The sequence below is a fragment of the Eleginops maclovinus genome, chromosome 6 (genome assembly GCF_036324505.1).
Source record: "Eleginops maclovinus isolate JMC-PN-2008 ecotype Puerto Natales chromosome 6, JC_Emac_rtc_rv5, whole genome shotgun sequence".
Taxonomy (NCBI): domain Eukaryota; kingdom Metazoa; phylum Chordata; class Actinopteri; order Perciformes; family Eleginopidae; genus Eleginops; species Eleginops maclovinus.
In genome coordinates, this window is record NC_086354.1 from 4,093,030 (window position 1) to 4,117,316 (window position 24,287).

At 39.4% G+C, this 24,287-nt stretch overlaps 1 protein-coding gene across 1 annotated transcript; it reads right to left on the reverse strand.

The window, feature by feature from the left end:
- Window positions 1-640: 640 nt before the first annotated feature.
- Window positions 641-23,904, reverse strand: wls (Wnt ligand secretion mediator). The gene is made up of 12 exons (XM_063886443.1): window positions 23,591-23,904; window positions 19,540-19,812; window positions 13,024-13,148; window positions 11,893-12,054; window positions 11,605-11,741; window positions 7,655-7,823; window positions 7,249-7,346; window positions 7,037-7,100; window positions 5,768-5,911; window positions 5,557-5,640; window positions 4,751-4,919; window positions 641-1,494 (listed from the first exon to the last, which is right to left on the reverse strand). Exons 1-12 carry the CDS (start codon window positions 23,694-23,696, stop codon window positions 1,385-1,387), a joined length of 1,641 nt encoding a protein of 546 aa, XP_063742513.1. The 5' UTR covers window positions 23,697-23,904; the 3' UTR covers window positions 641-1,384.
- Between the last annotated feature and the right edge of the window lie 383 nt (window positions 23,905-24,287).

Below are 24,287 nucleotides of genomic sequence, written 5' to 3' on the forward strand. Positions count from 1 at the left end.
TTTTTCTCAAGCTGTAAGGATGTTATACTAAATTACATACTTTGGTTGGACTACTACTACTACCACTACTAAAATAAAATGCATACAATTTAGAGACAGTTTAATGTATTTAATAAATGTAACGAATAGCTCGCAAATCAGTTAATGTATTTAGATTAGGTTCTGATATTGGTAAGTGCTAAATAAATTTGACATACAACTGTAACTCTTTATTAAATGTACCAAACGCACCCATTTTTAATCTCAAATACCCTGACTGCTTAAAATCTGTCAAATCAAAACTACAACAGGACTTCCGGTTTCACACCAGCTCTCTTCGGCTAGCTTAACCAATGAGAAAAGTGAAAGTGGAGTTGTTGTTCTTCTATGAGCCATGCAGTGGCACCCTTTCCCTATAAATGTGCGTTTATAGTCAGACATAAATCACCACCTAACAAATGAGTTTATTATTAAAGCCTTGCAGCCAAGGTGTTTTGAATGTATCATACCAAAAAAAATCTCTAAAAGCCTAAACACAACACACTAAATTCTAGGTAGTTTGTTGATAATCCCTTTCCTAGTTTTATTCCTCTTGTAAAGTGTAAAAATAAGGACTTAGCTCAATCACTCCGACTAAACACTTTGACAACACATCAGGGTATTAAGTAAAAGTGTTTTTATTTAAATTAGAATAAAAAGCAAAAACAAACTAAGACCCATGTATAATAGGCTAAAGTCCACTTCAAAAACATTGATAGAGTTGATGCATGTAATTGTGAAGTTGAAAATAAGCACTTTATAAAAAATAGATATCTACATTGTAACATAACGAACGTACAGTATGCATTTCCCAAAGTGGCTATGTAGTCTGTACATGTATGATATAAAAAAAGATCTCCGCCACTTGAATGATTGACAGCAGTACTAAACATGATTTGTTTTCTATGGAAGAATATTTGTGACTGAGAATATAACAGGGAAATTAAGCAGTAAATTAAACTACATATATCTGCAAAACTTGCAGTCCATTGTCAAAAGGATTTAGTTTTACCACACTGTACTTCTAAAACAAACAAGAGTGACAGCTGCCAAATGCAACTTCTGACCTCCAATAAATGATTTTCCTTACACACTAATATCTATTTTTGGTGTAAAAAAAAAACAATGTGCAACATTTAAAAACACAGTTCACATAAAGTATGAAATGCAAGAACAGGATACCACTGAAAAATGAAAAAGGACAGGAGTGTTGATAATATTCAGCCATGGGGCTGGTTAAATTGGTGCTGGACTTTTGATGGCCGGGCCTTGTCAAAATAAAAGCCTGTTGGATTACATATGTATACGAGGGAGGGGGTTGTTGGAGCAGTAGGTAGTAGTGGGGGGTTTATTAACAGTGCGATATCTACTCCTGGGCCTCTTTGCCCGTCATCTTGTAGATCTCAGTAGGGCCGTCCACATGTGTGATTGTAGTGGTCAGCTGGATGTCCTCTCCACTGTTCCCTCCGTTATCTCCTGCAGACATAAACACATCAAACACTAAAATCAACACTAGCGTCATATGAAAGCAAAATATCTTCACAGCATGGATTTTGTTGAGATGTACAAAGACGTCATTATCTCAGCCTCTGTAATAGGATAGAAGATGGGCGGTGGGGCTGTGTTATGCCAAAGTCCGGTTAAATCATGCTAATGTTGTAATAGTTAACCTACATTTCATAAAAATGCAATGCGATGTATGTGTCTTCAAAGCATCAAATTGATTTAATAATGACATGTAATAATATATTAAATATGGTATAACACAGAGGGGTAAAGCAACTTAGTACTGTTACTGAAGTACAATTCTGAGGTACTTGTTCTTTACTTGAGTATTTCCATTTTATGCTACTTTGTACTTCTACTCCACTACAATTCAGAGGTAATGGTTTACTTCTATTTAATCCCTTTAGTTACTTTACAGATCTGGATTAATGATGGTAAATATAATCAGCCCTTAAATCAGACTTTAGTTCACCTGCAGTAAATCCAGCAGCTACCCTGCAGTATACAAAGCCATTCAAACTAGCTGCACCTTTACCAGCTCTGATGAGAGTACTTTCTACTTTCACTGGAGGAACATTTAGAATGCAGGACTTTTACTGTGACAGAGTATTCCTACACTCTGGTACTTCTACTTTTACTCAAGATCTGAGTACTTCTACTTTTACTCAAGTACAAGATCTGAACTTAGGGGATATTAACCAATACGAAATGTAGTTTTACATGCAACCTAAGGCTGATGCATACAGAATCAGGATTGAATGTTGACAAGGTAGTTTGAAAAAGTGCAACCTTCTTAAACATACATTTAAGGACTTTTCAAGTACTTTCAGGCAAAATTCCCCTCTGCTAAAAAAAAAGACGTATATTTTTGGACACAGATCAAGGATATGATATAACTTGTATAGATTTCTTGCGGGTTCTGCATAGGACCATAATAATGTCTTGAGGATATCAATAACGCAGTTTTGTAATGTCTGGTTAGCCACATCTCCTAGTATTAACTTCTTTAGGCATATCTAAAGCTTAGCCATCTCGCTTGCTTTTTAAGCCGCCCATTTACAAAAGTTAGATTGTCATACTTTTTTTTTTAAACCCCTCCCCTTTCTTTTAATGAATATAATATATAAATTCAAGCACTCGGCTGATCCATGTCAATTATTACCATTTCCAAAGCACATTTTTTCCCCCTCTGTGACAAACGTTGGAACCACAGAATTGGCTTTTTTATGTAGTGGCAATCTACTATGACATGATTCAACTTGAAAAAATTAAAAACATACAGGCTTCAACTATGGACTTTTTTTCCCCCTTCAGGTAAAAGAAATATTCGTTTCCGAGTAGAATATTTGGTTTCATCCCTCATATTTTTTCCCTTGGGTTCCTGTTGTGCACATTCCCTTGTTTTACTGCAGGCATGAGATCTGTTGCATAACAAACACGTTTCGCTGAATTTCACCAACAGAAATACTTCCAGCTTATTTGAAACAGAAGTGAAACTCGAGTAAATCACCAAGGAGACTGAAACTTGGATAGAGGCGCCCCTGCCTGACACTGATTGACGCACTTCAGGGAACTCTTCCAGATTTCCACATGTTCTTTCTCTCTCCCTGACGTCAGGAAATGGATGGATGGTTTTCATTACTTCCCCTCCCCCCACCCTCTTCACTGTTCCCTCCCTCTCTGTCTGTCTCCAAGGGAGCCTGGTGTCCATTAGAATCATCCTCTCGGACCAAAAAGACCCTTCTTTCTCCTGGGAATCTGGGACCTTCTCAATCCCCCCCCCCCTTTCCTACTAAACAAACTCTGGATGAATAGGCTGCTTTACAGCAGCGGACAGACAGAATAAAGAGGGACACTAGGGACATACTACCAATAACTTTAAGAAGAGAAGTAAGAAATGCCAACCAACTAAAAGTTATGTAATTTATGTTCTCAATATAGAACTATGAAGCATTAGTGGATTTTCCAAGATGCTATGTGATATACTAGAATCTTAAATAATAAATGCTCATGGCAAATGGCATAATGAAAACAATCCAGCACCTTCTAAATTATTCTCTTTATTCTTCAATTTTATTTTTAAGATAACGCAAGTTATCACTGATGCTCACTGACCTATCAGACCAACTTATAGATTTAGACAACTTCATGCATATGTAAAAATGAGGGCTTCCAATCAAAGAAAATATGTATTGAATAACAGGGTTTCCATAGTTAACTGGCAATTCATTGCAAATTAATAGCACATTTTTTGAATCTATTTTTAAATGTATCTTAAAGGATTGTTTTAAAGTTTCTAATACTCTTATAAACCTGAGTGGATAAATATGGATGCTTAGACAAAATGGATGTTTATTAATATTGCAACAATCCAAAACAAAGATACATTTAAGTGAATTGTATTTAAGGCCTGCAAGCTATAGCCATTAACTAAGGGCATGCACTCAAGTATTGTACTTAAGTACAATTCAAAGAGTTCAAAAGTCAAAGTCCACTTTATTGTCAAAGTCTCCACATGTGTTATACATACAGAAAATGGAAATACCGTTTCTGGCAGTCCCACAGTGCGAACATAAACAAGAACATATAACATAAAGAGATAAGAGCGTAGGGGAAAAAAAGGGGGGGGGGGGGGAGCGGTATACGAAAAAACCTAAGTAATATATACATATGTTTGACACAATCAACACAATTTGACAGTAGTGCAAGTAGTGCTTTAGTGCAAAAAATAAGTAGTACACTTCCAGTAGCAGCGGGGAATAGAAAGTGACTGGTGCTGGATGAGGGACGGGTGCGTGAGGGAGGGGGATTAATGTCGTGGTACATTTCCAATCTTGAGGTACTTCTACTTAAGCTAAGTCTTTTAATTTTATTCCATTTTAAACTTTTACTCCACTACATTTTAGAAGCTAATATTTGTACTTTTTACTCCACTACATTTTAGAAGCTAATATTTGTACTTTTTACTCCACTACATGGATAAATAACGCATACACTTTGACAGCACTAGTAAATGTACTACCTAGAAACATGTTCAAGCTATATCTATTATTTTATCATTTAGTACATTTAATTCTTTGTCTCTCTGATATCCTAGACTTATAACTACAATAGCTGAAAATGTTGAGCATATTGCACTCCACTACTATAACGTTTCATACAGCAATTACAACTGAAACTGCATCCCTGTAATTTCGAAAGAAAGTGAGTAGAAACGGGTGGTTACCCGTGATGCACTGTCCACTGGAGTGTTCGTCTCCGTAGCGCTTGTGGGACGGAGCGTAGAGGAACATGATGGCGAACACGTACAGGTTCCACATGCCGTAGATGCCGGTGAAGAAGGCGCTGTTCACCTGCACCGTGTGCTCCCCCCAGTGCCAGTGGCCCTCGTTCACCTGCACACAGACAGGAGACAAACAGTTTTTAGGGCGGAGCGTTGTACGTATAGTGCAGTGCAGGGATGACATATTTTTTGTAGGCCAACGAGGAAATTAGCATCACAAGTGTTTCCTTGACAAAAAGCAATGGGTTGCAATTGGATTCAGTTTATTGCAGAATATAAGCTCTGTGGCAAACGCACGCTTGTGATAATTACACGTTCTGTTAAACAGAATAATCTCCACATATTGACACCGATTTGATTATTTCTGAAGAGCAAATGCCATCTCCAGAGTTAAACGGCGAACTTTAGGCTATAAACTACATCAAAAGGAACATGGCTGTGCATAAACACTGCTAAGCTAAGGGTGGCTAATGTTTGGCATGATGAACATATATTAGTTTATTTAGTCACATTTTAGCAGCTGCGATTTTTGAGACACATCGAAACTTTGGACATTCACCAGCTTGTGTTAACAGATCTATTTTTAGGCATCCAACCAAAAATATAATTTTTAAAATGTGACATCGAGACATATTTCCTGGTTTTAGGACTCCTAAACCATTCTATTGTGACAGGAACACCTTTTTATTTCCCTTTCAAACATAACCAGTTAACACATAAATGGTTCTGTGGACAGCATTGTGACTCACCTGACTGATGATGAAAAAGATGACAGTCATGGCAGCACAGGTCAGAGTGACCAGCATGAGGAACTTGAACCTGAAAATCAGACCCTAAAAGGATGACAAGCGGGATGAAATAGTAAAACATTTTCCATTTAGCGAAGAAATCCTTTTTGTGTTTGTTTATTTGGTGATAATGAAGTATTAGAAAAGCAAGATTCCAAATGACAACAACTACCTCATAGTGCAGCCGTCGGGCCTTGGACATGGCGGGCAGGGACGTCCTCTTACCGCTGATGTTGCGGAAGACTTGGAACACCATGAAGCAGAGGAAGAGGAAGTAGAGGCAGGCACAGATCCCTGCCACAATGATGAACGCCATCTGAAGCAACTCCAGTCAAGGAAATAACCAAATAACACCCTCTGTAAGAACACTGGTGGTGCATACTGTAGATATACGGATGTAATCTCTTCAATGTTTGTCGACAAACACAGACACATCATTGTAAAGGTAAGAAACATGTACTGGTTATGCAGAAATGAGAAAAATAAGCATATTTTTGTGTGTTTGGAAAAATGTTGTGTGCTGATGAATCCTGCATTGCTCAGCTCGGAATGCAAAGTAAACTAAAAGGTACGAGCTGATACAGTAAACACATCATGCGGACACCCTGGGAAATGCTTTCACATATGGCATTACTGAATTATTTCTCATCTTTTAGTCTAGAGACCGTTGCCAGTTTTTGCTAATGCCAACTGGAAAAAACTTCACAAGCACATACTGCAAGAACTGGAAGTGGGGCATTAAAGGGATCTTTGGATGTGTTTAATAAGGGTTTTATAATAACAAAGTCAGTGTATTACCTACAGTTACCTCACACAGGCAAAGAAATGTACTGCTGTGGACGCTGTAATAATACAGAAATGACCAGCCAAAGTAAAAAAATAATTATATATATATATTTAATGTACTCTGTATTTACAATATCTTCACAACATTTGGTTATTCTGAGTCAGGAGACTGAAGCCTGTATATCTGCCAAAGCCACCAGGCGAAAACTAGTTTGGAATAACCAAAGTCCTACTTAAACCATCTGATCGAGGCAGCAGTAGACCAGCAGTGTGCCTGTTCTGCTGGGTGAAGTTAGTATTATTTCCCCCAAATCTGAAATGGCTGGTAAAGCTTTGAGAATATTCTATATATAGCTTGCACTTATATTGATTTTTAAGGCGGTGCATAGAGCGTTCACAGCAGTACATTGCTTTGCTTCTATATAGTTAATCTCTGTTAACCGATTGGCTAGGTACCATACAACCTCATGTGCCTCTCTTTAACAAAGTATTGGTTCAGACAAATGTGTTCCAACAACAAGAGGATAAACTGAGCTAAAAACATTATTAACGCAATTGACACACTGATTTTTATCAGCATCATAGCCGTCAGACAAGCTGGTTGCATGAGTGATCTTTCTCTGATACCGTTAGCAAACCGTTTAGAAAAGGATACAGCAAGCTCAGTCCCCACATCAGACGCCCAGATGCTGTAGAAGGGGTTTGTCAGCTGGACCCCTCTGGAAGTAAAACAGAAACAGTTATGGCTTATCTACTCTTGAGCGTAAATTCACAAGATGGTTATAAAAAAAAGGTGTGCATACTAATATCCACTACTTTTGTAAAAAAACAAGTCTCAATAGTGACGTAGAAAAGACTTGGTCGAACCTCTCACACATGTCAAAGATAAAGAGGCAGAATGAGCCGAACACGATGGGTCCGACCTGCTTCCAGTACACTGAGAACCGGTTCCTCTCCGTCTGGTCCTGAGAGAAGAAGACAGAGCAGACGTAAAGATCAGAATAATTCAGGCTCACTGGTTTCAAAACTAAAGGCATTTATTTTCCATTTTGGTCCAGCTGGTAGTGCTTTACACTGTCTTACATTAACATGGATTGACCATTAAATAACCCTTCATGTGTTATCTGAAATACAGTTTAAATGTTGTCTTTTAGCTCAACAACATCAACTAGTCTTGGTATGGCTATGATGGAACTTCAAACAATTAGCAATTCACCCTGCAGGTCAGTGAGAAACCCATCAAACATTAAGTAAAAGGTACCGAGTACAGTACCATGAGGTGCTCCCCGCAGAAGATGATCCAGAAGGAGAGCAGCATGGAGTAGAAGATGCCCTGTCTGATGTCACCGAAAAGCAGCATCCAGGTCCAGTTGAAGCCAACAGAGAACCACTCCACTGGGATGTTGATGAACGTCATCGAGATACCGAGAGCAAGGATCACCCTGAGGGAGCAAAACATTTGACATGTTTTACAACTTTCCTTTTTTACCATCATAACCTACACATGTGGCATCCTTAAAACCATCTATTCTTAAATAAATACATCAGTTGATGCTCGTAGATAATAGAGTGGTTACGTTTTTAGAGTGGTTATGGTTGTTATTTGTGGTTTTCCCTTTCCTGTAGTGCATTATATAGGTTTTAGTGTATGTAAATGGTAAAAATCCCTGTGTTCCCTCCAGAGGGAGTTTCTGCCTAAAACGCCTCCATTGGACTCCTTTATTTACTTCGCTAACATAAGGGCATCACTCCCCAACACTCGCTTCAACCCATTGTACGTGATAGGCTAAGGGGCAGGACATCTCCAAGAAGTTGATCAATCATAACAGAGCAGACTGGGCTCTGGTTTCAGACAGAGGGTGAAAAGAGGTGCTGCAGCACAGGCAGTATGACAAAAGCTTTTTTGAACAGTAAAGCATGGAGACATGTCAAAAGAGAGGCACAAAATACAAATATGAACATGAAAATGAGCAGAATATGGCCCCTTTAAATACATGTCATTAGCAGTATTATGTGTGTAGCCTTAGCAGCCATACTGGAGTTTGAAGCAAGAGAAATGGATGAAAAGTTACAAAACCTGAGGAAACTTTTCTTAGCAATCAGGATAATGAGGGCTCTTACAGTGTTTGCAGATAAAATATAGGGTCACTTTGACGGGCTTTACACTACTCAGACACAATCAATGTTTTATAGCGGGGCTACATCTCCAACTGCTGAAGGAGAATCATTAGATCTCGGGACATTATCGATTAGATTATCCATTCAGCTACAAGCACAGTTTGTTCCCACTGACTTCTACAAATCTACATCATTTATTACCTTTCCAAAAAGCCTCATTATAAACAGCCAATGTCCCTCAACCTTGAAATCCAGACATTTAGAGAGAAATAAGAAAGGGGGAGTGAATTGAGAACAATCGGCCTACAGAAAGACAGAAGAGAGCTGCTCTTCTAAGCATCTGCAACAGGTCCCTGCACGCCGCCACTAGATGAAAGGATGATCGTAAATAGATAGTTAAGAGGGCAAAACAGAGCTACAGTGTGTAGGTGTGAGAGAGAAGAAGAGAGGGGGGTAAGCTGTACATAAAAAGATGGCCTAAACACGAGTACAATTTTTTTTCTCTGTGTAACCTAAGTAATGTAACACAGGTTCTAAGCTATAGCGCTCTAGACAGCTCGTCAGCGATGTTCTACGGAGTGAAACCACATTCAGCTGGTATGCTAGGAATGTGTCCTGAGTACCACCAACACAGACAGGAGAGAGAGTGTGTGTGTGTGTAGAGTAAGACAAAGGGTATGGTAAGAAAAGGTTTTAGAGGTCTACGCACACAATGCCGTTTTTGCCACAAGCGGTTTCTTAATCAAAACTAAAAAAGACAAATGTGTGTTTGTGTGTTTTTCAGAAGAAGCATATCAATAACATTTTTATCTACAAAGGTCTCTTCCTCTCCAAATAAAAAGGGCCGGGCAATTGAAACCAGTTTAAACAGTTCTTTGCAAAGCAGACATAGGATGAAAGGGTGCAAGCTAACCGCTAACATTAGCTCAGCTTGTTTCTCTTAAACTTAACATACAGACCTCTGATGCTGACATCCTTTTTCAGCTAAATATATAGGTCAGAATAATTAAGATATAAAAGTGTGTTTTGTCAAAATGTGGCTTAGAAACAGTAAAAAAAAGTGAATTTATCACAGCTTCTGGCAGAAAAAGAAGATGCACTACAGACGTCTGAATGAAATGCAAAGTTATCTGGATTCAAATTTTGGATTTCTCCAATTATTATTTTTTTAAGCATTTGGAATTATCCAAGTACAGGAACATTCAACTGCTGTATATAAAATGTAGGTCTAGTCGATTCTTAACATTTTAATCTGGAATCGTTATAAATCATACCTCTAAATATATTTTGTTTTTTTACACAGGACATTTTGACATGCAGTGGTGGAAAATAGAAAAGTGCATTTACTCCAAAGTATGATTTTAACACACTTTGTAAATATGAAAACACATGAGGTGATGCAATACGTTCATTTTTGATATATACAGTATTTTGGCTCCACATTGACAAACCACAAAACATTTTTCTTTAAAAAACATTTACTGATAATATATCAGTACCTCTACTAAAGTAATGGTTTCAACTCCGGGTTTTTACTTGTAATACAGTATTTTAAGACCATAGTTATTCTACTTTTACTCGAGTAAAGGACTTTGGCACTTTTCCCACCACTGTTGACATGTGACAGTAGGAGGAGCACAGGTGTAGCTAATGACATTTATCATTCCCTCTCGGTGAGACATCAGTGTGTGTTGCAGCTTTTTCCAAAGCACAGACATTTTTTGGGTCAATTTTAATAAAGGTTTGTCACAGCTAATGGATGTTTAGGTAATAACTTTTCTAATAATCTTCTTCTCCATCTACCTTTTTCCCAAAATATTATCAATCATTTGCCCTCTGAAGTTCAAAGAAAATCTAAAAAGGTGCGCCATCCTGACACCTCTGAAGGCTACAGTAGCATGACCGCAGACTGTGGGTCATCAAAAAATCATCTGCTGTCCACAAATAATGTACAACTTCCTGAGAGCCTGCCGACTCCTTTGGGAATGAGAGCCCTGAGCCGGAAGATACAGAGGGTAGGACAGGGACTGTGATTTGTCTGCGTGTGTGTGTATCTATGTCCTGAATGTGTGTTTGCAGCATGTAGCTGAGTGCTAGCTTGCCGATTTTGCTTCATGCTTGGTCAGGCACTTCCTGTGGCGCCTCTGACTGATCTGTCCTCCCAGCAGGGGGTTAGAAAAACAGAGGCTGTGAGCAGGGCTCCAGCATTCAGACTATCTGCTGCAGGCAGGAATACCTGTGTTGCTGCTCAAACCTTCAGGGGGTTTGTTACAGGAGTGAACTCAAACATCTGTGTTCAATCACCCTGCAAATCCTTTCAATTATTTACCTCGTCCCATATTATATACATCTGTCAGGTTTTTCCTCACTGCATATCACTCAGAGATCAAATCAATCCATCTCCTGAATCATAAAAATATGCTTTCTTAGTTAAGGCTGATATGACATTAAGGTTTGAAATGTGTAATTAAATAAATGATTCATTTTATTCTGAGGTCTAGTTTTTTTTTCATATTTTTTCAACATCCTGTAACATTTGGTTGTTTTTAAGAAAGTATGATTAAATAAAATGTTGAAATATAAATAAGACAGGTTTATGATGTTATGTTGGTACATTAATTATTATATCAGGTAATGTGTACATTTGTGAGATATATTTATGTTTAGTCCTGATATCTTTACTTTATAATTTAACTAAATATAACATACTTTTAAAAGTTAATTCCATTAAAGACCTTTCTATTTTACGCTGCCTTTTATTAAATCAGATAACTATTCATATCTTACACTGCAACTTATATACTTGTACTTCATGCCAGTATTATTCTATGTTAGCTGGTTTTAACACTTTTGGATTTTTAATCATTTTTAAATTATTATTATTATTATATTCAAATGTCGTTTTTTATTTGGTTTCTAGGTTTTCTTGCTATATATAAAAAATGCCTTGCCTCAAATTACTAACCCAAAAAAAGGCATCTTTACAACAAATGGATAAAAATAAAATGTATCGGTGAATCCCTTGTGATGCCGCTAGGTATAAAATAAATATGGTGCTCAGAATACAGTGGTATAGAGGGAACATCAGGGATGGAGCTGCCTTACTTCTCCAGTAGCACAGGAGGTCTGCTCATAAGGGTGATCCTCCTCCAATACCAGATCATGATGATGAGGATGCTGGGAGTGAGGAAGGTCTTCATGGCAAACCACACCTTGGTGAAGCCCCCGTTCTGGTGGATGCTCTTGGAGAAGAAAAAAGGAAGCAAAGTCAAATATTTGCTTTTGAAAGTTTCCTTGTTCCAGAGCAAGCACTAACATCCCATCACTCAATGGCAAACACCCTCAGTCTGAGGCGTAACCGTTAGGAAGTTTACCGATCAAAAGCCAACTCACCACGAGACGGATGTCCTTGATTTCTCCGATCCCCACGTTGACCTTCTTGCGCTCGTTGACAGGCAGGCGGATGTTGAGGAGGTAGTACTTATGGGCCACGCTGCCTACCTCCATGAAAGGCAGCAGGTCACACTCATAGTAACGTCCCTCGTTCTCATAGGTCTGCAAAACGCACAGCAAAACACCACGTCTGGTTCAAAACTCAAACAGATTTACTTCACTGTAAGAGAAATGTTGCTTTTAAGTCACATAAATAAATCTAACAAGTTCATAAGCCAACGCCGGTGATATCAATTATTATGAGCAGCAATCAAAGTGTGATGAATATGTAACATCATTAAGCTGCAACAATACAAGCTTTTAGGCTGGATTCAAAACCATGCAAAAATTACTTTTAAAAAGATAAAATAACATTTACTTTATTTATCCCAAATTGGGACATTTTTTCGTTGCAGCAGCATGTAAAACTAAATATTGCACATAATTAGAAATAATAATACAAAAATAAATTAACCATTATCCAATATAAACACCTCAAAATAGAAAATAAAACAGAACTAAAAGAGTGAATATATAAAAGTTGACTGAAGAGAAAATATATTTTTTCCAGTTTCGAGGTCAACGGTTTTTAAATTACATTCCGGTTAGATTCCTGCAGTCTGTGGTTAACACAAGCAAAAGAGACTTTCAAATGTTGTTCTATGACATAAAACACATAAGTAAACAACTTAACCTGGTAAACGCCTGAAGCTTTTACCCATCTTTAAACAGCAGTTGCTAACAGTTGACTAAATGAGACTGAATGACATCAAGCCAAACAATGGTCCGTCTTTAGCTGAGAGGTGGTGATGTGCAGCTGTACGTAGTTTGTTTATAACGTCAGCTGTTTACTCCTGGCAATTGCATTTATGCTTAAAAAAAATGTATGTGGACATTATTATGCTGAAAAAACAGGCAAGTATCACTAACACCCGTTTGCCACAGATCTTATTTTAGCAATATTCCAAAAATCTAAAAGGAAAAATCCCATTGCTGTCAGGGGAGGGATGCTAACTTCCGGGTGGGCCTACAAAAGTACATCATCCCTGCCCCCTAAAGATGCATGAGGAGGCACCGAGTGTCGTGCCACACCTTGGCTGTAGTGAAGTTGCAGCTGAGCTTCCTCTGTTCAAACGAGTGAGCCATCTCCGTCCACTCGCTGACTGTGTCGTCCCTGTAGGCCAGCCCCACGTCGATGGTGGCCAGCGATCCATCCTCTGAAAGAAATACAGCAGCAGACATTTACTTTCAGATCACTACAAACATTTAGCAAAGTCATTATTTTATAAAGTGCAGTAGAGCTTGCAGAAGAAGATTGTTCCCTTAAAAAGTGTTTTGATCCGTCTAAATTGTGACTGTGATAGAGTTATGTCTTTGCGTGTACTCACTACTTCCAGCCATCCAGCTGATGTTTTTATCCAAAGGAAATTACATAAATTCCTCAGACACGCCTAAGGGAGTTATTTTGGGGTTAAGTTACCATGCCCAAGGTCACTTTGACATGTTAACTGCAGGGGCTGTGATTGGAACACATCCACTTAGACCCTGACTCAAAAAATTGAAAGAATGCAAGGGTGATAGTCAACCAAAGGAATCGCAGTAGACTGGAGTTTGGACAAGTGTATTCTACCCATTAGCCTAAATTTAATATAAACATAAAAAGCCGTTTTCAGCAAGTTAAATCTTTTATAATCAGCTCAGCAGACTGATCTTAGACATAGGAAGTAGCAAAACAATTTACCAGTTACCTGATACTATCCACAACTTTTGCCAGTAGACAACTAAAAAAAAGGACAGTTCCAAACCAGTCGAACCATGTCGGTATCATGCAGTGGAAAAGAGGCACAAGACCTTCTTGTTGTTGTAATCCGTTGCTTATTATACCTCCTGCTGGCTGTTATTATTCTAGTGACGGGATGAATTAGGTCCTGATGACAGACAGTCACTGCCTTTTAATTATGAAACTAGCAGAGAGATGTCACTGCTAGACATGGAGATCGTCCCAAATATACTACTGTGCATAGAGTGGTGCAGGGATGAAGTATTTTTGTAGGCCGACCCGGAAGTTATCTGTGCATGGGTTCCCTCGACAAAAAAGCAATGTGATTTCTCCATACGATTAAAAAAAATAAGATATGTGGAAAACAAACCCGTTTGATAAATGCACGTTTTGTTCAGCCGGATAATCTCCAAATGTCTATTGTCTACCCTACTTTCATAATTTCCGGTCACCGCTGATGTATTTAATGTCGTAGGACAAAATGTGACCTGTCTCTTAAATTTGTGTCAACCACAGACCTTATTTCAAACTATTTTCCAAAATCCTATGGAGAAATCCCACTGACAGACGAGAGAACAGGAAGTGGTAAAATGCTAACTCACTTCTGGGTTTTAGGACTTGTTCCAGCACCACTCTATTCACAGGTACCATGCAAATGTTTTACAAGCTACCCCTCCAGCTTGGTACAGTGCTAACAGAATTAGGAGGGACGTTTCTAACCTTGAAAAAAATCAAATCAAAGCACTGCTTGGCTGCAGTTCTAACCAATGTTTATATCTGAAGGCTAGACTTTCAATTAGGCTGTTCATAGTTGTAAATGAATCAAGGTCAAATCTTTTCAGTGTTAATCCTGGGAAGAATTGTATAGATTACCAGGATTATTTCTCAGCATGTGATATATTCAGTGTGCACTACATGGTGGCCCAAATCTAGACTACTTCCTACTTGACATTACTTTAACAAGACCTTGAGGTGGCCTCCAATAACGCATCCCGGTGAAACCCTAAAAAACAAGCTATTAAAACTGCATCTTTAGATCACATTACAAAGCCAAGTGTTCTCTCCTCCAGCCCTCCAGAGTGCCTCTTGGCCGTTATGAAACGAGCCGGAGTGAAGAGAAAGAAACCCGGTGGCCTGTGCTGTTGCAGAGGGAGGGGGAACCAGATGAGAACTGGCAGCCGACTGTCTGTGTAATGCCCTCCGCTCTGCCATTGGAGGAGACAGCGGCCTCCAATATGAGCTCGCTTCATGCAAACATTCCACTACAGTCCAGCGGCCATTGCCACGGAGACTAAGCCTCCTCAACAGCTGTGTTATTGCTGGACTCTGGCCAAAGGGGGTGCTCTTAGCAGGGTTGGAGTGGTGCAGGTGGGTGGAGTGGTTAATAAGGGCGAACCTCGCACATTGTTCCACAGATATGGTAGACAAGAGATGGCCTTGGGTTTATACGTCATACAGAGAGTCATGATTCAGACAGACGAGATGATGTCATTATGTCTTTAAGGAAGAGCTGGGTTTGCAGTTTTGAGGATTATTAGCATTGTATTAAAAAGTGTAAGGAATCTATATCGTATCAGCTCAGTTTAGGATTTCATGTCAACATGTTTAAAGAGTGAAAGTAACTCATTTTGTAATGATTGAAAGCTCTTTAGATCATTTAGAGAAGATTCCATGATAACCTTATTTCACATTTTTTTCAAATGGTACCGAAAAAATTAAACACTAAGACAAGTTCTAGCTAAAGGAATGTGTTTTGCTATTGTGCAAAATGCAATTTTTTCTATAGGAGTGAGCATAATATTCAGGGGGTTTTCTAGAAAAGTGTAGTAAGAGGGCGCTAACGTCACTTCCGGTGAAAACACTGCATTAGAGCGAAGCGGAAAATAATAGTTCCTTCATGTCTTAAAGCTGCTGAGTCATATATTGCACCTCAAACAAAAAAAAAATCCGGAGTTCCTTTACTTCCTCTACAGAAAGAAAGGAGTACAAGAAAGGATGTAATTCAGAAATCTCAGTTTCAGTGTCAGCCTGCTGCCTGCCACGCTTCCACCGGCAGACCCACCGGACATCCATCCCAGATTTATTCTCTGTAAAAACAAAGCTGTCTTTGCCGTCTGATGCCCTGACAATTGTTAACACTAATGTTTCTCTTCACCAAAATAAAAAGCACCCATCAGAACCCAACAATAACTGCAGTTATTTCTTAAGACTCATCGTGTGACATACGGATGTTACAAATAGCTCCTGTTTTTTTTTTAGTTCCTTCAATGTACTGCTGGATCTAACTCTTCATGAAACCAATCGGTGTGAACAGTCATATTTGTGAAGGATATCTATGAAAGCTCTAGCCCCGTGCCAAGGCATCAGGTGGTGTTACACCTACTTTACAGCAATACATTTTTACTTTACTATTATAATAACGACACAACAGGCCAAAGGCTTGACTGTGCTATACAGTTTAGTGAGTTAGTGAGTACCTTCAAGCACAACTCCCCTCAGGAGGAAAAAAGCAAAGTTGAATATTTTCAAAACAGTCAAGACAATGCAGATGGCTTCTACTACAAGCAGCATCTCGTGTAGATCAAACTGATTCAGTGTGAAACGGACCGGTCTGTGGTCCGGCCTGACTCACCAGGCAGTTAACAACCCGCAGCACATTTCCACTGAGGCTGAGAATGTGAGCAGGCAAATGATCCTGATGAGTAAGCCGCCATTGTAGCATGACTGTTTAGACAAGCCAGACCAGAAAGGCCGGGTCCTATAAAATGACAACACAAACATTTGGTCTCTATGTTTACAATTACCTTCCTCTTCCTTACAAATGAGCCTAAAAGTTGGATGAATCAAGGTTTACGGGCATTAGTCAGTGTGGACTGTGTATCAGAGGTTGTTATGAAGCAAAAATGTGCTTGCACTCTAAGCCTTGAAGCAGAAGATGTGATTAGGAGTCAAACCCTCTCTCCCAAGCTCCGCTGGAGATCCAGTCACTTATTAGACTCTGTCACCATCCTCTAATCCCTCTTACCGGGATCCCAAACACCCTAGCAGGATACCAAACCCTGTCTCTCCAGACATTAGTTATCTCCCGTTTCCTCTCATTCACTGAGCTAATGAATTCTGTCTATATCCACTGACACTCATTAGTGGGTTTCATTACAATAGACATGAACTATTTGAAACAGCCCGGGGCAAAAAATTAAGTCACTCTGGATTAAAAAGGTTTAAAAAAAAACCTGAAAATCTTTGGTCAACCCTCAGAGATTTAGAATGCTTCAACACCCATTGATTGTTTTACTTTGTCAGGACCAAGAGGTAAAACAAAAGTGCATTTAGTTCTTCTCCATTTTGTGTCTACTCGGACTTTATAAAAAACCAACCTATTGGAGTACACAAACATGAAGTTATACACACTGACACGTTACTTTTCTGTGTGTGGAAGACAACATCTGTATCAGACAGAAAGTTATACAGCTCTTGAAAGCTTCTGATGTGGATATTTTTCATGAAATAACACTATTACTAGTAGTCATCAGTCTGCAAATGGCCCACGTTATGGATAAAGAATACCAGGTAGAGTAATGATCCCGAGCTCATTACTGCGGAATCCCTGTCACACACTTATTAAAGGACTTAATGACGTGACAAAGTACCCAGAGCTGAAGATGCAAGCTCTGCAGTTGTCGCAGAATTTGACCCATTTATCAGGGAACATACCCACGCTGACATGCATACGTGCTACGATGGTTACTAAATGAGGTATATACATGGCCTTATACAGACACATGTATAGTATCACTTTCTAAACAGATTTTACAATCAGCAGATTTCTGAGCAGTTCAGCTTTTGAAACAATGCGTAAATCACATAAATACTTTAATAAAATCCAATTCATTTTTTTAAACTGTCTTTGATTGGGTGATCAGCACAAGGGGTTCAATAGACCATCCAAATTAACTGTACAAATTAGGCAAAGGACGTGTGTTTTAACTGATCCAAACAGGTAAGGTGTGAAAGCACTCACAACTTAAAATTGCAGGACGATGGGGACTATTGCATCTGTCCCCTGAAAACAATTGGGAGAATATATAGCAACTAATGTAACCCCACTCTGAAGGGGATCTCCCATAATGTATACATTGAGATATATGAAATACATTAGACATCATTAAATCAATTCAGAGTCTTTTAAAACATTTAAAAGTGGAAGACACGTCAGCTGTGAACTAACCCTAACTGGGAAGATCTCGCATATATCAATCATTAACCTGTGGTTATAATAAGACATGGCATTGCTCAGAGGCAACTACGTCTGGTTTGAATCCGTCATCTATCTTCATTTTGTCTCAAAAGTGTTTGAGAAACCCGTCTGAACCCCCCCCCCCCCCCCCCCCCCCCAAGGGTGTATAGAGAACAACCAGCAGGGCATCCATCATTGTTTGCTACCTTTCAGTGTAACAGAAATCCAATCTACTGAATCTACATTTCTGTGGGTCCCTCAAGCAATCCCCTGATAAACTGAAATAAGACCACAAGACAACATCCAACCAGCAAGGTAATATGTAACAACAAGTATGACTGGTATAGTTGGAATGACTAGATTTATGATGAGAGTGATAAGAAGTGACAGTACATGAGAATATTTTAGAGGCTAGCTTGGTCACATTGGGCCTCAAATATTTGCCGTCAAGATTGTTAAATAACAGAGATAAAATAAAGACAAAGGTGGGGGAAATAACTTCAAACATTGAAAAAAAATTGAGAATGTGTAAGGCCTCAAGACAATTAAACAAGTTGATAGACACTTTTATCCAAAGCGACTTACATACAGTACATTCAATACTGTGAGCAGTCCCCACAGGAGCAGTTTGGGATGAAGCGTCTTGCCCAGGATCAAAAGGACATGCCGACTGCAGTGGGACTCGAACTATCCCACTGCGCCACAGCTTCCCTAATACTTCTTCATCTCGAATCCCTTTTAGTTCCGCTAGAATCCCTTACCACTATTTTATTTGGAAAGAATCTTATGAGTAGCATCATATTTTACATTGTGTAACATATAAAATATATTATAAAGACTGTAAGAATGAGCCTTTGAAATATAAATAGCATTTGAAACGTGCAAGGCGGTAGTGGGACACAGCGCAGGGACGAAGCGGTCTGCCATGTAGCGTAATGATTCTTAATTTGTGTCAGAACAAGCAGCAAGGACACAGTTAATTCAATCAACAAATAAAATGACACAAAGCAAGCGGAAACAGAAAACATGCGCGTTGGCAAAAATGCCTCATTAAGCACTCATCATGTAATAAACCTTTAATATCTTTCTAAGGTCAGAAGTATTGTATATTAAAGGGTTACAATAATAATAATAATAATAATAACAACAGCTGCTTTTTATCTTCGATCCCAGTCTCCTCGTATGAGAAAAAAAAACGTACATGTTGGGTTAACTCAGTGTTTCGCTCAAAGCGAAGACGGTTTCTCCTTTATACGCTCAAATGATCCCAAACTTTGCATTCCCTGCCCGAAGTAATTAACTTAACAACTAAGCGCAGCTCCCACAATTCAGTGTGAAGGGTTTCCTGGCAAATGATACAAAGCACAGTGCCCAGATGGAGTTTTTTCTTTTTTTTTCATGCAACAAATACAAAGTTCGACTAAGACTTTTTGAGCTGACTAACGTTCAACTGACACTTACCACCAATGCAATACAAACTAGCACTGACTCTTAGTTAGAATTTCTTGCCTCCACATCTTGAAAGCCATGTCCTGAGGGTGAAACATGAGCCGTGTTGTTGATAAAGCCATAAGAAAGCCCCGGTTCTCACCTATCTGGTTGTGTATCTTGAATGCGATGTCGAACTGCAGGATGACCAGCATGAACTGGAACCAGGGGCTCATCTCCTTGTTGGGCAGAGGAATGTGAACAGCAAACACGATGTTGTTGGCCTCAATTTTCTTGGCCATGGCCTCTTCGAAGTTCCGGATCTTTTCGCATTGGTTAGGACCCCAGGGCATGAACCATTTTGTTTCCGCTCGGTGCTTGGTCGTGTCAACACACTTTGTGGCCAAGTAGTGGACCGCTGTGGTAGGGCTGGGAGCTGGTGAGACAAAACAAAAGTAATGTTAGGCGAGGTGTCATGTTGAAATACCGCAGCAAAGTGTTTCAAGGTCCTGCCAAGCCAAATGTCTCCTCAAACTAATAAATCCAGAAAAGTTTGAGTAGAAATCAATAAATAAACTTGAGCACTCGGGTTTGAACTGTGCAAGGACAATATTTATATCTTAGCAACCATTAGGAACAGTCAACAGCTTGGGTTTAAGCCAAATTCAATCCAAACACTTTGGCAATTACTTTTAACACTGTTTGGAAGCTGCCTGGTTTCAAAGCTCACCCTCTCTGAGGTGATGGGGAGGGAGAATTCCCGAAAGCTCTCGGGCACCGAATACAATGTTTACGCATTGAGATTCATGAGTTTGACAAGACTGTTTGTGGTCTCTCCTCACAGGATTTTAGAAGTGCTTGGGAAATGATCCATCATTATCATGCAGAGACAAAAGCTTTACCCTCCTGTTGTTAAAAATGGAAGGTCCATGTGAACGACATCAGAGTGCTTTGAGAGTGGAGGTGTAAGCGAGTTAAAAGCTTAACTATCATGTAGTGGAGAATGATGTCAGATGATCAGCATCTTCAGCCAGCTTGAAAGATTGAGTATGGGCTGAGATTGCAGCAACAATGGAGAAAGCCGTCCATTTATCCAAGCAAACATACGTTTCCTTCAAAGAATATTCAAGCCAGTCATCCCGTTTTTAATTATTTTGATTAACAGCCAAAGTTCACCGCAGATTCAGCAAGTATTGAACCTGGCGAACACAAAGGAATAGCCGATATTCTTCTTTTGATGGTGGGGTTTAACCGCCAAAATAATTTTAGATTAAAGAGCTAGAGAGATAGACTCAATGATTTGCAAATATGCTACGCTTTCTTTCTCATTTTGCTTTAGCCCAGAGTTCACTGGACTATTCTTTACCAAAAGGAGATATTACCATCACAAATTATTCGGAAGGATCAAACTGAAAATGACCCTTTGGTAATCATTAACCTCTGCTGTAACTGTTTGATTGTATACTTTCTTAGGATGCATTAATGCACAGGAACCCTTAATCAAAATGTACAACATTGCATTTGTCATTGCATCTCATTTCCCATTTGTTATACAGTTACTTTAAATGTAAACTAATTTAGACATTTAAATAAAATAATCCACTAAAAGTGCAGTTAGATTTTCAGATTGGTTGCTCCTTTCTTAACTTATGAATTCACCTTTAAATATTCACTTGAGCTCATGACACTTTTTATTGAGGTCAAAGAAAAGCAGACATAATTGTTTTGACAATTTGACCACAGCCCAAAGTGAGTCATGTTAAGACTCAAAATAACCAGGAAAAAAAAGAGTTGAATACTAAATTGCTAGTGTATGTGGACAATGTACCAGAACAAAATAGCCAATTTGTTCTTCAAAAAGCATAAAAAAGAGTGACGGCGAACTGGAACCTGGCAAGCAACTCTGAAATGCCCATATGAAAGTCTTTGTGTCTGATTAAAAATCAGTGGAATGAGTTCAAGGTAAATGTGCAGATGCTTCCAGTGTGTTACAACAAGATACAAGAAAGAAAGAAACACTGCATTCCTAAATGTGATCATCCGTGTCTAGGGTCTGTCTAAGAAAACTCTGGAAGCTTTAATTACGGTGCTTGTGGAATGTATACCGACTCAAGGTGGGGAACATGAAAGCCTAGAATATTCAGATTCAGCTAACAAAAAGGATTAATGACATATCTAGTACTCAAAGCCGTAATCACTGTCAACTGTGATCCTAGCAAGCAGCAACTCGTAAGGAGAAACTGCTTTGATTCTTCCTTACTTCCTGTTTTCCATATCTGCAAGAAAACTATAACAGTAAGCAAACAAGAAAGATTCAGAATAACTTGTTCCTGAAAATCCAAATCACATCTGACTCGTAAAATAGGGGTGGACACCACAAACAGTTTACACACCCTTTGGCTAACAGACAGTCCAGACACATAAACTCAACCAAGGCCATGTTAAAGGAACCTTCAACTGTGGAAGTGGGTTAACAGCTGTGTAAAAATAACATGAAAAAGCAACAAAGATGAAACACATGACTTAATTAAACCAGTTATCTATCCGGCCCCCCTTGCAGTTTAAATACAGTGACCCTGCGAGACCGGCAGCCCACCGGCTCCTCCTGTCTTTATCACAGTGTGTCCGGAATAAAGACTGTCCCCTCAGCCTGCTGACCCCATGCCGTGTCCCCAGGATTGTGGGGAAACAAGGGGAGAAAATACCCTTTCTACTCAATTACCCCCGCCGCCCCCAGCCACCGAGCAAACACAAAGGAATCTGGCTTCATTAAAACCATCTCAGCAAGGAACGAACCGAACAAGCTAATTTATCACCAGCTATGTAGTGAGTGAGAGCAGGGACACAGAGACAGACTGACTGGTGTTTGTGGGCTGTTTTTTTCCAGATTTAGCCCATAAGAAAGAGGCACATTTTCTACCAAGTGTGTGTAGCTGCATGTGTGAGTGGGTGGGTGGATTTGAAGAAATTTGACAGCAACTCCAACGCGGTCCTCAAGGCGGAATGCAACTTTGACAGCTGTGCGCTCTTGTGTTTTATGTTTGTGCACCGCTGTCTGTCTGAATGCAAATTAAACTAGGGGGAAGAGGAGGAAACATGAATGTTCCGCCTGCAGGGGGATAGGGATTTAGGGAACTACAGAGACTTTACACAGGGGGGGGGGGGAGTGAAAGGAAGGTAGAGATGCTGCCTGGGGCCCCAAACAGCAGACCGACATTATATATGAGAGGTGGGGGTAAAGAAGGAAGGGGAGGAGGAGGTTTGAGAAGGAAAAAAAGGGGGGGAGCTGTCGAGTTTGCATCAAAGAAGTCAAAAACACAAAAGATTACATGTATTTTAGAGTATTCCTGTGCTGAAAATGCAAGTGGTACTTCGTAGAAGTACCACAGTGTAAGATTATTTGTCCCGCAATCAAAATTGTATTGAAGTAAAAGTAAAAAAAGTAGTCCAGTATATCCATTTCAGAATAATATCTCTGATATGTTTTATAATTATTGATCATTAAAGTGTTCTCAGAGCTGGTAAAGGTGCAGCTAGTTTGAATGGCGTTGTATACTGCAGGGTAGCTGCTGGATTTACTGCAGGTGAACTAAAGTCTGATTTAAGGGTTGATTATATTTCACATCATTAATCCAAATCTGCTACGCAACTGAAAAGGTACAAAATAAATGTAGTGGAGTAAAAGTACACCATTTACCTCTGAATTGTAGTGAAGTAAAAGTACAAACTAGCAAAACATTGAAATACTCAAGTAAAAAGTACCTCAAAATTGTACTTCGGTAGAGTACTTGAGTGAATCTACTTAGTTACTCACACTGCAAATATGTTATCCTACGTTATTTTTAGCCAAATATATGAAGCCAGCGGTTGTGGCATGCAGCAGCAAACACCTTGATACAAAGCAGTGATTTAAAATGAGGTGCACTCCGTCAGCTAAGGTGTCAAAGTACCGCATTGTTAAGCACAACTCCTTCAAAAAAGGCTAAAAGTTACAGCTTAACATCTTTTAGTTTGTATCAAAATGTTGTTTGAAGCCGTTGTTGAGGCACACTTTGTGCTTTTACCGTGTAGAGACGTTAGCGTTTACATTTAATACATAAGTGCACGCGCGCACAAAGACAAACGTTAGCGTTTACATTTATGCACGCGCGCACAAAGACACACCATAGCTAAACATGATCAAAGTGAAGGTATAAAAATGGTGAAAAACTTACCAATTAGACCGCCGACCATGAAGGCAAACGCCTGGAACAAAAGCAGAGTAACTCCGACTATCACCAACTTTTTGGTGCTCATATTCTCAATAATAGCCCCCGCCATTGTGAAGGAAAGGTTTGGATACAAATATCACTCCGAGTGAGAAACTAACAAAAATGTGGCAGAAAAAAGGGACGAAAACGTTAAGTAGGAAGGCAAGCTGGGCCCCCTCCACCGCTCTGCTCCTGCCTTTCAACTTCGAAGGAGGAAAAAAAAAGGAATCACATGACCGACTAGCTTTATCCCCGAACAGCCAACACTAGAGCGGGGGAGAGATCTGTGGAGCGCCGCCGCATAGCAATAGAGGCTGGTAATGCAGGTTACCGTGTCATTGAATGCCTGTAATAGCGCCCCTGTTGTGCGGTACAGCCTGCAGGGCTATTTAAAGGAAGGTTTCAGAAGTACCATCTCAGGTTTAGTGCCAATAACCGTCAACACATTGTCCTTCATCTATTCTTGAGCCAAATGTGTGTTTGTGCAATCTGCTTCTAAGATAAAATACATACAAATATAAAAAAAGAGTAACAATAGGATATTCTACAGCTTTGGTTTTTAGATAATAAACAAGAAAGACACATTCAACTGAATAGGGTCTCATATGAATCAAAGTAATCTCACCACAAAGTCAATTTAGAAACTGTTCTGGACCTCTCT